The sequence below is a fragment of the Haemaphysalis longicornis genome, unplaced genomic scaffold (assembly GCF_048455015.1).
Source record: "Haemaphysalis longicornis isolate Haplotype H1 unplaced genomic scaffold, Haemaphysalis longicornis Haplotype H1 scaffold_1, whole genome shotgun sequence".
Classification (NCBI taxonomy): domain Eukaryota; kingdom Metazoa; phylum Arthropoda; class Arachnida; order Ixodida; family Ixodidae; genus Haemaphysalis; species Haemaphysalis longicornis.
In genome coordinates this window covers 458460189-458474417 of record NW_027526203.1, presented here as the reverse complement: position 1 = coordinate 458474417, position 14229 = coordinate 458460189, and the positions used below count along the sequence as shown (strand labels likewise).

Genomic DNA, 14229 nt, shown 5'->3' with positions numbered 1-14229 from the left:
GGGTGTTCTGACACTGAAACACCATCCCTGATTCCAAGTATTCACACACACTTTGAAAGAAAGTGACAGCACTTCAAATGGGACGGGAAGAAAAGTAGATAAACCCTTGCACTTTGCGCTGACGCTTTCTTTCAAAGTTATGTACCAACCAGCCTAAGTTTCAACTCTTCCAAGATTCGCACACAGCTTTTTCCACCGATGTCTCCGAGTGTATTTCTGTTGTGTCATGTGCTACATATTGCCTGGATTTTCACAGCACAAAAACAGTGAACAGACATACAAATATTTTTATACCCAAAGCATACAAAATTTTAATTGCAGCACAATACACAACAAATCAGAACACAAACATCAATTTGTCTGAGCTCTTTATTCAGGGAAACCTAGTAGCACTGATTTCAATAATCTTATCAAAGTGATAGTGCTGGCCTACACTAAAAATCTTGCAGTAATAGCTTGCTGGGTTCCTGGACTTAGCGCTACCCTAGGCAACAGAATTGCGGTCCAGGATACTGCTGGGGCCGCACTCCACTGTGGTGGCGTAGAAGTCCAGAAGGCCCTTTATCAGGACATAAAACCACTGGCATGAAAAGACTCCTGAAACACCAGCAGCAAGAAGGGGATGAAGGAACACGAGAAGGAACAACCAGAGATATGTATGTATACTTCACTGACAAACAGAGCAGGTCTATATGTGGACTGAGAATTCACACACGCTATAAATTCATATCAAATGAAACACAACCACCAATTGGCAACATGTAGAGGACTGCTTTCAGTCTTCTATATCTTGGTTGAGTGTACAGCTTCTGACAAAGGGGTACAGCGACATTGTGCTGGAATTTGCGCTTACAGAAAGGCTCTACATACTTTACTGTTTTTATTTAATGAACCTATTTGATAACTAAACACCCTTTATCGTACCTTGACAAAACTGGTCCTTTAAAACTAATCTCTTACCATGGGCAATTTCAGACCAGCTCAGCAACAAGGGCAGTATGAGGATTCCCTCATACGTGCTGAGACCCTCACTGCCCTTGTGAGAGCAAGGAGCATGCTTTGGGGTTCCTGGAACTTGCGCATGTTTCCAATTGCCATTCTCTGTATTATTATGGCCATCCTTGCTGCGTATTAAACCAAGGGCCCTATAAAACTGTATAATTGGGACATTTAAGCTCACCGCACTCATTTCATGCAGATTTTTGCCTCAAGCATGGCACCAAATCACCATGCAGCATAGTCTTGATGTTCGTTGGCCCAAGATGCCCTTGTGCCACAAACACACTCAAATGTACAATATTCGCTATAGTTGCACGTCATGAGGTGGCTGCATATAAAGGTAGGAAGGTGCATTAAGGGATTGCGCGAGGAGCTATCATCACGCAATCCCTCACACAGCCAGCTCTGTGTGTGTCTTCTACTCTGCATCCCGTTAATTCGCGCTGTTTCTCATGTTTTCAGCAAAAGTAAGATATGAACCACTATATTTTGGTCATGTTTTCCTGCATAGGCCACATTTCCACACCTCCTTTTTCTTTGAAGTGCATTGTGCAAAGTGGTTGGCCCATGTACTGAGGCTGTGTACTATTTTGTTCAGACCCCGTGACGAAGAAGTTCCTTTTGGAAAACATGGACGTCGTATTTGGATTCCCCAGTTTGGTACGCTTCAGCTGGTCAACTGCTGACAAACTGCTTGATGACCATGCAGTACCCGTTACATGGTAAGTCAGCAATGGATGTCCTATGGCAAATATTTTCATGTCATTACAGGGTACCGCCAATACTAGCACGTATGCAAGGTTCAAGTTGCACTGCCATTAATAACTAATGTAAAATTTGAAATGCCGGCATGGCGTCAAGCAAAGGTGGTTTTTAAATGCTCTTTTAGAATAACTAATGAATTCCCCACCATATTGGTTAATTGTTACTACCCATTCTGAGCATTTTATACGTGGTGTTTTCTCTAATCTGGGAAAACATGTAGTACTTGTGTGCCTGCATTAGTACTTCCACAATGGGAGAAATTCCCATGTGCACGAGATTTTGTTCGATGTTAAAGAAACCCCCCGGGTCGTAATTAACCTGTGGCCGTGCACTACAGTGCACCTCATGGTCTACCCAGAGCTTCGGTGCATAAAACCCAGAGTGTTTTCCTGATGGGTATAGCTTGCACGAATGATCGCTTAGCATTAACAGTGGTTCTGAACACGGGAGGTGGGGAAACAGCAATTCTTCTTTAAACAAACTAAAAATGACTCCAGCCTTACTTCGTTTCTTGACCCATACAGACGAGTGTAATTTGAAAGGATGTGAGATGAGGAAGACTTGTAGGAGAAGCTTAGAAAAAAGGATTGACGGGAACTGGAAAACAACCAGTTGCCTTGGACTAACGTCTGGCAAAGGGCTCTGAAGGGGTGGATGAGAAGTAAAGATAGAAAAAAAAAAAGGAAAGGAAGCATAGAAAAAGGCGTAAATGCATCAGGGACACTTCAAAAAACTTCCTAAAATAGAAGCATGCAAAGGATTTCATTTAAGGGACACTAAAGTGCAAAGGCAAGTTGGCCCGCATTAGTAGATGAAAATGCCATGAATACAAACGTACCCCTCACTGCGTCAGCAGTTGCTCATTAATGCAAGAAAAGCCAGTTGCCACCCTGCAGTTTTTCCTGCACTATGGTTCGTGATATCACAGATGGTGAACGGCGAAACACTATAAGTGGAGCTTGTCAGAGCATTTTTCTGAAAGAAACAGTAACTCAGGTACAGTTAAATATAAAATAAATGTATTTTAATGATTCTGCTAAGCCCATGTTTTTTTAAAAGGCATGAACTTCAGCTCTTGAATATTAGTATTAAGCAGGTTCTTTCACTGCAACTGGTAGCAAGATCAGTTTCCGTTTTTATTTGCTGGTTATTTTACATTGTGGTATAAGTGCCGTCAAAAGACCTTGGGGAGTCTGCGGTTTGTCCGAGACTGAGAATCAAAGAGTGTTTGTTTATACACGACAACCAGCAGCAAAAGCATGAACTTATTGGCACAATCGCTTTGCAACCTGTCCGGTCATTAGCCGCAGTGCGCTGGAGAATTGCGAGGGTGTTTTCTACTCCTCCTGAGCAGCATCTCCCTTGTTTGAACTCCCTTGTTTGAATGGCTTTGTTGGCAGTCTGCTTTCATGATATGTGGTGGGCTGTTTTGTGTCACCCAAAAATTTAATGAAAACTACAGAGAGTAATGCCAGCTTTCATTATTTATTTCTAAGCATATGAAGGATTGTTTGCTGCTGAACAAAAGCCTAAGTAGACAAACTACAGACAAACTATTTTTGTGGAGTGCATGTCCTCTAGCTCATATGAAAGCCAGCATTTTATATACTGGGGTAACCGCAAGGAATTTCTAAATAAACAGGTGGAAGTCATTTTAATTTTGCACGAAAATTTCTGAAGTCTGAAAGGTGGCGCCATATAGTGTCTAAATATGACACTACCATACGTGTCCAAACAACTCTGGCGGTTTCAACGTGTGATTCAAAAACCACATAAAGGAATAGGAAAGGTTGCACATTATTGTTGTTTTAGGTGGGGACAAGTTTTTACATACCTCTTGTCATCTCGCATGCAGTTCAAAGTACGTTGCTGCACAGCTCACCGTCAGGGTTGCCAGCACTCCTTTTGGCGGGCCACGTATGGCTGGTAGATCTAGAAATTCCGATTCCAAAAGTTCTAGGGCGCTGTCAGCACAACTGTTTCTAGTTAAGCTGTTTTAAGCGATGCCCTTTCGTTTGGGGTAGAGAAAATATACTCGACAAAAATTGTTTGTCTGTCCCTTTAAAAGCTTGATCAATCGGAACGAAATGTTATTCAGCCTTTAGTACTCTGAAATGGCTTTTTCGAAGCCTTATGTGGGGCTGCATTGTGCAGTTTAACTCCGTGTAATTCATTAGTCAACTGTTCAGTGGAAGTGTAGAGTCCCAGTATATCTGTAATGATCGGCAGTGGAAAAAACACCACGCGCTCCCGTTAAGACGTCACACTGGTTTGCAGTGTGTTTTTATGCTACTGCAACATGAAAAAATTTTAGTTTTTTTCGCCAATTTCTTGGTTTTCATTGGCTTTTGTTTGTTCACGCACTGGTTGTACGGGTTAATAATGCTAGAAGCCAAATAAATTTAGCCTTGTGGGTTTGCCATTGTGTCATCGTCGATGTCAGCAAAGCTGTGTGGGGGACAGTGCGAGGGAAATGACACTTTTCAATTCAAATTGCTTTTTTTTTTTCGTTAGAAAATGCATGTAAATCGGCCGGAAAACTTAGAACATGGCGTACATATCCCATACTTGAATCTGGTAAGGTGATTAGACAGTGTTTCAACTCACTGCTGTGTCCCTTTAACATATGTTGAGCTTTTCACGCGGGATATGCGTTATTCTCAGTATGTATTTGAATTTGATTTTCTTTTTTGCCACAAAGATAGGCTCTGTAGCACTCCAGTACAGATTTCAACCACTATTGTTCTAGTCTCAAGCAGCTTGGTCATGCCTTTGCAATTAGTGTTAAAAAACCTGCTCAGGCCAAGTGTATTTGGTTTGGCAGTTTCTCCACTTAAGTAAGCAGACCCTGAGTGGCCTTGAACGCTGGCCTTTTGCTGCTGTGAATTTTTCGTCTTCCGAATGCAGCAGAATCGGTCTAGTGAGTACATCTCTCCAAGTATGAGGCCAATTGCACTGAAATTTTCGACAACGTAAAAATAATGTCACCTAATAGTACACATAAAAAGAGTGCGAGTGCGAAATGCAAAATACTGTGTTTCAAACATGAATGTCCGTGACGCAAACGGCTCACGACATTGGCGTTCTTGGAACCGAAACTGGCGGCCGGCAGCCGGACGTGATGTACATGATGGAACGGAAGGGGCCACGCTAGAACCGGCGGCCGTTCAGAGTGGCAGCGTTGCGTTTCGCAGTTATTTCCACAGAAGAACGCTTACTTACGTTTGCCCAGCATAATGGAGTTAGACACAATTCCGACGTGTTGATATCAATCGAAATGAAGTAGACCGTACGGAAGTTATTTTTCCATCAGAATAACTGCCGTTGTAGCAATACTTGGCATTGCGAGTAATGATGCGGGCCCTGATTTACAAAGCTAGTTGCTCGTACGATATTGAAAGCAGCTTTGGTTAGCCGGTGCCTCGGCTATCACATCGCTCTCTTTGAAGGGAATAAACTTATACCCCTGTCACACGGCAAATCTTATGTCATTCAAACTGAATGACATTAGCTGTTAACATACCTCGGCAAAGTTGGCGCGGCTCACTCAAACTCACAATTTTTTTTTTTCGACTTACCCTCTCACTCAAACTTAGACTCAATGCTGAGCAGCACAACTGCGCTCACTCAAACTCAAACTCACAGTGAGCACAAAACTCAGAACTCACTCGGACTCAAAACTCAGAATGTACTCAAACTCAAAATGTACTCAGAACTCAAAATGTACTCAAACTCAATATGTGCTCAAAACTCAATATGTACTCAAAACTCAAAATGTACTCAAGCTCAAAATGTACTCAAAACTCAAAATGGACTCAAAACTCAAAATGAACTCAGAACTCAAAATGGACTGAAAACTCAAAATGAATTCAGAACTCAAATGGACTCACAACTCTCTCGTGCTAGGAATTTACTCGGGCTCAGATGAACTCTGATTTCATTAGCATTCAGAGTTTTAAAATTCATGCGTGGTAAAAATATTACGGGTGCAATTCGTGAGCACAAACTCTTGCATTCGGTACGACATGACACCGTAACTCCTGTGAGGTTGGAAACAATTTTCGTTGCAGATTTAATACAGCTATACCTGCTGGCCATGATGATTAGCGCTGCTTGCAAGCAATTGTACGTATATATTGGATACCAAACTCTTGTTCATGACAGAGGTGGTCCAGACTCGATGGTGTGCTGGGGCCCTGGGGCAAAACAAACAAGATTGGGCGAGGGGACGTGCGCTCACTGCTCAGTTCATTTACGTCGAAGCTGTTTAGGGTTACGGTCCCGTGCATTCTTGCTCTGCCTCCTGAAAAAACGCCTTGTGTGAAAGCGAACTGTCCCCACAAATCTCTGAAGTACGAGGCGTTCATGGATATGCCTTTGCTTTTTTAATGCGTAGCATTCTTTGCCGAGTACCCCCCGCCCCCTCCCCCGGCCAGGATCGTGTAACGCCCTGCATTTCCACAAGAATGCAGATATCACGGAAGTTCAACCTGTAATCATTATAAAAGCGTAAATGTAGATAATTGATCAAACGAAATTTTGAAAAACTAGAAGAGAAGAAATAACAAGAAAAAATATTGAAAATGGCGAACCGTGTAACACGGGAGTCATGGATAGTCGCAGATTGGGTTAAAATTCAAAGTGATGTGCCGCTAGGGCATGTGGGGTATCAAATTGAAGGTCTCGAAGAGGGAAATCATGTAGGACAAACAGAAAATGCTTCGTGGTTATAATCATGGCTTAGTTATCGTGAGTCATAATAAAGGTTGGACTTCATAATGATGACCCGTAGGCGTATGGGGTTTCAAATTAAATGTTTCAATTAGGGAAATAACGTTGGGCAAATAAGAATTACATCCAGGTAGTAATGATGACATCGTCACAGTGAATCATACAGTGGTTTAAAATTCATTAGGATGTCGCTAGTGTGTGTGGAGTATCGAATGGAAGATCTCGATGAGGGGATTCGCGTGGGACAAAAAAAAAACTTTCTGGTTATAATCGTGACACAGTCATGGTGAGTCATAGACATGGTTAACATTCAAAGTGATGTGCGCTAGGGTGTGTGGGGTGTCAAATTGAAGGTCTCAATGAGGGAAATCATGAGACAAATAAAAATTTCTCCTGGTCATAATCATGGCATAGTCATGGTGAGTCATCGATTGGGTTAAAAATCAAAGTGATGCCGCTGCGAGGTATGGGGTATCAAATTGAAAGTCTTGATGAGGGGAATCACTTGGGACAAGTAAGAGATGCTTCCTCGTTATCCTCATGCGATAGTCATGGTAAGTCATAAATTAGGGTAAAATTCAAAGAAGTTCCGGCAGAGTGTGTGGGGTATCAAATTAAAGGTTTCGATGAATGAAAGCATGTGGGGCAGATAAAAAGGGCATCCCGCTGATCAGTACTAATTAGGAGTAAACTGCGCAAATTCATCGCAGATGCTAGAACAGTAGCACAAAAGGAATTGTGGTGTCAAAGGGAAGGGTTTGAGGGAGAAAATTTAAACCGGGCAATGACCGCATCGTAAGATCATTATGTGCACTCACTTCATAAGTAAAAATTCGGAGTTGTGTCGTAAGCTCATCGGGGCTGTACAATTATTGGTTTCCGTGTCGGGATTCGCGTGTAGCTAAAGCGAACACATGCTACTTAGTTTTGGCAATTTCAGTTTTGAAGGACGGCAATATTGTAAGCGCGAAGCTCCGAAGCGTGAATATTCATCGATTTCTCTTCCACATTATCCCCATCATCAAACACTTTGAGGAACACTTCATCTTCTTCTGGACTGATCATCATCATCGTTGGTTCCTGGACCAGTGTTCGGAGATGGCTGTGTCGTAGAGTAAGCGTCCTACTTCACCAAGTACCCAAGGCCCTTACAATATTCAAAAACCCTCATCTGGTGTTTCAGAGGAATCAATCCTGCTTGCGGCATTTGACCAGGCCATCTTTTAAATGTGGCTTGGTCGACACCCTGCGGCTCGCAATGTCTGGAGAAAAGCCCGCGTAGCCACCAAAACAACGCTGGTGAACAGCCACAGGGGCAAGATGGAAATGGAAATTGGGAAACTTTTTTTTAATGTCGGGATGGGACAACATCCGCAGCCAACCACTGCTCACTGTACTTCGCTTCTGTAACTTGTATAGACCAGAATTTTGCCACATCGGCCATTTTATAACATTGAGGCACCACCTGGCGGGCATTTCTTGGGGACTGCGGAGCAAGCAGATGACGTTGCAGTCCCACGCTGTGGCTCCGTGCCGCGCGTGGATATCAGACGTCCAGGTGGCATCGAAAATCGGTAAGTGTCATTTATTCGGTACGTCAGCAGTGCCAAGTTCAAGAAGGCTTTTAAAGAGAACGTTTAAAACGTCCGAGAGCTGTCAGATTTGCCCAGAATTGTCCCAAACCCGCTAAGGCGGTGGGCCACCCCACAAGCGCTTTGTCCTGACGGGGGTTGCCTGTGAGGCTACGTTTAACCGTGCAAGCAGGACGCCCAAGTTTTCATCCCCAATTGATGTTTATTTTCTTAATTGGGGGCAGGTTGCCATCATTGCCTTTACTTGGCAATGTGCAGGAGCTACTCGTCCGGGCGTGATCACGCCACTGTTGGCTGCACCAACAATCAGCGTTAGGGCAAAGGGCTCATGCAACAAACGTGTGAACTGCACCATGACGAAAGAAGTGTCTGCCTGTGCGGAATCTATTCGCTGCACAGATTTCCTGCAAATTTCCCCCCTTGAGTGCCGCCGCGAATTGATCACCGTGCTGAATCGGAAAGACTTCGAACCAAGCAAATTTGCCAGAATACGTATGGTCGAACGCTGCTTCTGGAAGCACTGTTTCTTCACCCTCATGTTCAATCCCTATCGCACGTTTTTGTTCTCTGGAGGTATGTTCTGTTCATCTCATCGACGGGAAGCCGACAAAAATCATCCGGACACCTATGCTGCAGCTTGGGTATGCGAAAAAGTTGAGCCGAAAGCGAAATAAAAGCGTCGCGGTGGCGGAGAACGCCCGGTCGTGTCAGGAAATAGTTGTTCGCGGTTCCACCCGCTGCTGAAACGCTAAAGTTCTTCTAAGCAAGCAAACGGCCGTGAAATCTTGGTGTATCAAATAAGTTGCCCCTGTTTGGCAGCAGGAAATAGCGTTATGAGGCGGCAAATATTTTACTTTCATGAGCATGTATCTCTACGACCTGCACAGTTAATGGAGTATTTCATGGCCTTGTTTAACAACCAACTTAGTATGAGGTATGGAAGCGCGTATTAAATGTCAACACGTTCGCGCACCGACAGCAGCAAGCCATGCTTGGAAATTTGCACTGTCGCGCGTGAGATCGGAGGCATTCGCTGATTGTGCCAACCCACTTACTTCTTAGCATATACGTAGGAGGCATATCAGCCCAATAGTTCCTAAGCTGTTTCATGGGAACGCAGGCTTGTTGACGGATGTTGAGTGCTGCAATGTGTCGAACCAACCACGCTTTCAAGATGGCGTGCCAACAATTAACGAGTAAAATTATATCTATCGGGCACTGAATAAGACTTTTTTTCCTTAACTGGTCATTATTCAGTGCCATGATTTCCGATGGTTGCATCCGATCCACCTTCCTTCACCGAGACAATATTTTGATACTACACACCCTATCGACATCACTTTGAATTTTAACCCAATCATTGACTAGCCATGACTTTATCATGATGATAAGGAGGCCTCATTTCTTTATTTATTCCACGCGATTTCCCTCATCGGGACCTTTAACTTGATATCCAACAAGCCCTATTGGCGTCACTCTAAATTTTCACTTAAAGGGACAGACAACCGATTTTTGTCGAGTATATATTCTCTATCCCAAATGAAAGGGCATCACTTAAAGCACCTTGACGAAAAACGGTTTTGCTGATAACGCTCTAGAACTTTTTAAATCGAATTTTTTCATGTACGAGCCGTATGTGTCCCTCCCAAAACTAATGCTGGCAACCATGACATAGAGTAGCTCGGCAACATACTTTTGTCTTTATACGAACTAAAAAACGATATTTAAAAACTTGTTCCCAGCTAAAAAAGTGTGAATCGCAGGCTTTTCTGTTCCTCTATGTGTTTTTTTAATGCAAGGGTCTATTTTGCACGAATGCGCCATCTGTTGGGATATACGGTAGGTAGAATCTGGCTTCACGTTGTGGAAGCGGGAAGTTCGATTCTTCCCGGGCGCGACGTTTTTTTTTTTTTTTTTCTTTTTTTAAGCTGCCGTTGGCGTATTTGGAGACTGAAATCAAATATTTTGGCAGAACAAACGCCCCTGACTCAGACAGAATCATCAAAGCTCCTTCACTGGGTATGTTTACTGAACGCTGCCGTTGATTCTGGGCATGGTGGCTCAGTTAGCCACACTGAGAGCAACTCAGCGGCGGCGGGCGGCGTGTCTTTAGAATTTTCAAAATAATGTTTAGAAATACGTATACTATTTAAGCTTGTACAAATACTTGTGTTAAAAGGTTTTCAATACATAAATAAATGTTTCAGCAGTTACAGTAGCTGCTAGGTTTGCAGGTCACGTGACAGGGACACATATTGTAGTGTCAAGTTTCGACACTACGAACCGCCACCCTTCCGATTTCAGGAAGTTTGCTGCCAAATTAAAATTATTTCCGCCAGTTTGTTTAAAAATTGCTTGTGGTTACCGGGCTATATAAAACGCTGGCTTTCATATGAGCTAGAGAACATATACGCACAAAAATCGGTTGTCTGTCCCTTTAATCTATGACTCACCACGACTATCTCATAACTATAACTAGAAAGCATTTTTATATTTGTCCCATGTGATTCCCCTCAACGAGACATTTATTTCATACCCCACACCCCCTAGCAGGATCATTTGGAATTTTAATCAAATCTGACTTACCATGTCCCTCATGACTGTAAGCGGGATGCATTATTTATATGCCCCACGTGATTCCCCTAATTGAAACCTTGAATTTGATACCACATTTGCTTTTGCGGCCTCACCTTAAATTTTAACCCAATCTATGACTCACCATGACTATCTCATGATTAGAACCACGAAGCCTTTTTTTATTTGTCCCTTGTGATTCCCCTCATCAAGATCGCAAATTTGATACCCTACACGCCCGAGCGGGGTCACTTTGAATTTTATCCCAATATAAGACTCGCCGTGACTATCTCATGACTATAACCAGGAAGCATTTTTGTATTTGCCCTACGTGATTCCCCTCATCGAGATCATTAATTTGATACCCAACACATCCTAGTGGCATGAATCTGAATGTTAATCCAAACAATGACTAACCATGACAATCTCATAATATAGCCATACCGCATTTTTGTCCCATGTGATTTCCCTCATCGCAACCTTCAATTTGATGCCCCGCACGCCCTAGTGGCATCATTTTGAATTTTAACCCAATTTATCACCAATTATGACTATGTCATATTATAATAATCAGGAAGCATTTTTGCATTTGTCCAACGTGATTCCCCTTACCGAGACCTCTAATTTCATACGCCACACGCCCTAGCACTATGCATTTGAATTTTAACCCAATCTATGACTAGCCATGACTAGGTCATAATATAACCATAACGCTTTTTTGTCCCATGTGATTCCCCTCATCTAGACCTTGAATGATTCCCCACACGCCCTCGTGGCATCATTTTGAATTTTAACCCAATCTATGACTTTTATGACTCTCTGAGGAGTATACACAGGAAGCATTTTTTAAATTTGCCTTGCATGATTTCGTTAATCGGGACCTTTAACTCAATACCTTACACGCCTTAGCGACATCTTTTTGAATTTTTACACTATCTATCTCATAATGTGGTCATTATTCTATCTAAACGGGCGTCGCCCAGTCAATTCAGTTGACAACTCATTTGAAACAGCGGAGGGGACAGCCGCCGCCCTTTCGCCCGGTGCTCACCTCTTCCTTTTTGACCCTAGCAAATCAAACCATTAACCGAAGCAGGCGAACAACCAGCAAAAAAGCGCCGCCGTGTGCTTCCCACCACCCTCTCCCACCTTCTTAGAGGATCCATCAAGAGGAAAAGGTGCCATAACCCTTTTTTATGACCTCACTAGTCGATTACTATTCACACGCCCAGCCGCTAAACTAGACCCCCCCCCCCTCCTTCCTACCCACCGATCATGCGCACCGCGATGGCTGCCGTACCCGCAGCTAACCACCAACCATATCTGCCTGCTAGGCTACTCATATGTACTCAGAACTCAAAATGGACTCAAACTCAAAGTGTACTCAAAACTCAAAATGTACTCAGTACTCGAAATGTACTCAAACTCAAAATGTACTGAAAACTCAAAATGTAGTTAAACTCAAAATGTAATTAAAATCAAAATGTTCTCAAACTCAAAATGTACTCAAAACTCAAAATGTACTCAAACTCAAAATGTACTCAAAACGGACTCAGAACTCACTCGGTCTCAGGCGTACTCAAACTCAGTCGGGCTCAAACTCACTCAAGCTCAAACTCGCCATGCCACACTAGCCTCACGCTCACTCAAACTCACGTGTCAGTTTGAGTCCAAATAAGTCTGAGTGAGTGGACTCGTGAGTGAGTCCGCCGACCTCTGGTTGATTCGGCTCGGCCGTGCGGGTCTACACAGCGGAACAAATGTCATTTGATTGTGATAGCGGTGACGATTAGCGAGCTCGCAAAACCGCAAAATTACATTTCAAGCGCATCTAGAATGTTTTCACACGTAATATTTAAAAAAAAAAACGTAACAAAGGATTATGTTTTAAAATAAAAACAAGAAAACCACCGATTTAGGTGACATCAAATAGAGATCACAAGCTGAGACAAGTCTGCAAAAAATCCGGGTTAGGGTAGCACGCGCACTGGGTACAAGCATTTCTTTTTCGTTAGTACTTGTTTGTCTTTCTTTATTTGAACACCGACACAAAGAAGAAAATATAAATTTACTGACAGTTTTTAGAAACAGTATTCTTTGGTTTATTACTGGATTTTGCTGTCTATGGACGCGCTACTGCTGTCGAGGCTACTTATTTGGCCACTAACTGAGGTCCGGGACCTCAGTTAGCCGCTAAATGTCATTTGCCTGAAATGTCATTCGGCATTCTCGTGTAGCGTCGAACTAATGACATTTAGAGCGAATGACATTTGCTGTAAATGTCATTAGATCTGCCAGGTGACAGGGGAATTACACGGGCAGAGATCAATCAGTATTTTTACTGTACATTACAGCAAACCGCTTCGAGAATAGGAGCCCAGTAATATACACCTTGCTGCACATCGAGAATTGAATTATAAAAGTGGTCTGGCACTATAAGCCAGCTTCCACAACTAAATGGTGCACTAAAACACGAAAAAAGTTACCTATCTACCGCTGTTTTCCACTTTCACAAGAGACATGTGTTGAAAACATTATACTTTCAATTAAACTAAATCTAGCACTCTACAAAAGTAAATACGTACTTCATTTGGGAATTGAAAAAAAAATCAAGTTTATTGCTTATGAGAGGAGCAGTTTTGTTGGCTTTCGCACTTCGTGAAGACAACGGCCGATATTTGTGCGAATGTATTTGTTACTGCGAGCAAGGCTGATTTTGGTTCACTTAATGAGTGAGGCAAAATTCGCACAAATGTTTATGCCCGCGAGTACAATTCCAGTTAGGTCGTCAAACTTTTAGAAAGGTCTAAGGGATCGAGGTGGCGTTGGGCCAGCCCAACCAAATATGGCAAATATTGGCTGCGGAAATGCAAGTGGTCACGAATTTATAAAATATCCTTTTTTTTTTCGGTGAGAGATGCAATAGAAATCACATATGTAAGGCAAGTGTGCGTGACAGGCTTTTTTTTTTTTTTTTTGGTAGAAATACTATTTTCAAATAAAAAAGGTTTTGTTAACTGCAGAACGTTCACAAGCGTGTGAATAGTTTGTAGACTTCTAATCTGTTTTATTACACTGAAAAAAAAAAGGCGGGTATTGCTACCTATGCAGCTAGTTCTAAACATGTGATGGCGAAGGCGGTACAGCGTGGTGGTGTAGCAGAGAAACCTTGGGCGAACGCATCCCTGCGCCCGGCCGAGCGCCGTGCAAGTTGCCGGAGAAGCGCGAGCACCACGGGACAGGTTCCCCTACCACTGCCACAGGCCGCTCGGAACTTGTTTCAGCGACCCTCCGCCAGGTGCAAACATCGTCTGCATGGAGCTACTTTGAACGACGATACCTAGTGTGCTCTGTGCTTACGAAGCTCAGGATTTTGCCATGGTGATTTTAAGAGCATAGACTATTTATTTTGGTCAAATTTGGGCAAAGAAAAATTTGACAGTTGGCCTTTAACTGACATCACAGGAGTGTTGAACGGTGGCCCTATCAGCACTGCATCATGGAGTTGAGGGGTAAAATGGGTGAGAGAATGCGCATGCACTCAAGGCACACTTCACCTTAACCGAGG

The 14229-nt window shown here is 43.0% G+C and overlaps 1 protein-coding gene across 2 annotated transcripts in view; it reads left to right on the top strand.

Moving 5' to 3' along the window:
* Positions 1–14229, top strand: part of LOC144156109 (ribonuclease H2 subunit A) — a 52990-nt gene that overhangs the window by 35560 nt on the left and 3201 nt on the right. Inside the window, exons 7-8 of one of the 2 annotated variants that reach the window (XM_077687930.1) lie at positions 1598–1721; positions 5835–5855. In XM_077687930.1, the coding sequence (XP_077544056.1) occupies positions 1598–1721; position 5835 (125 nt within the window). In that variant the 3' untranslated portion in view covers positions 5836–5855. Of the gene's footprint in view, positions 1–1597; positions 1722–5834; positions 5856–14229 lie in introns of those variants that run through there. The other variant, XM_077687929.1, reaches the window with a different exon arrangement.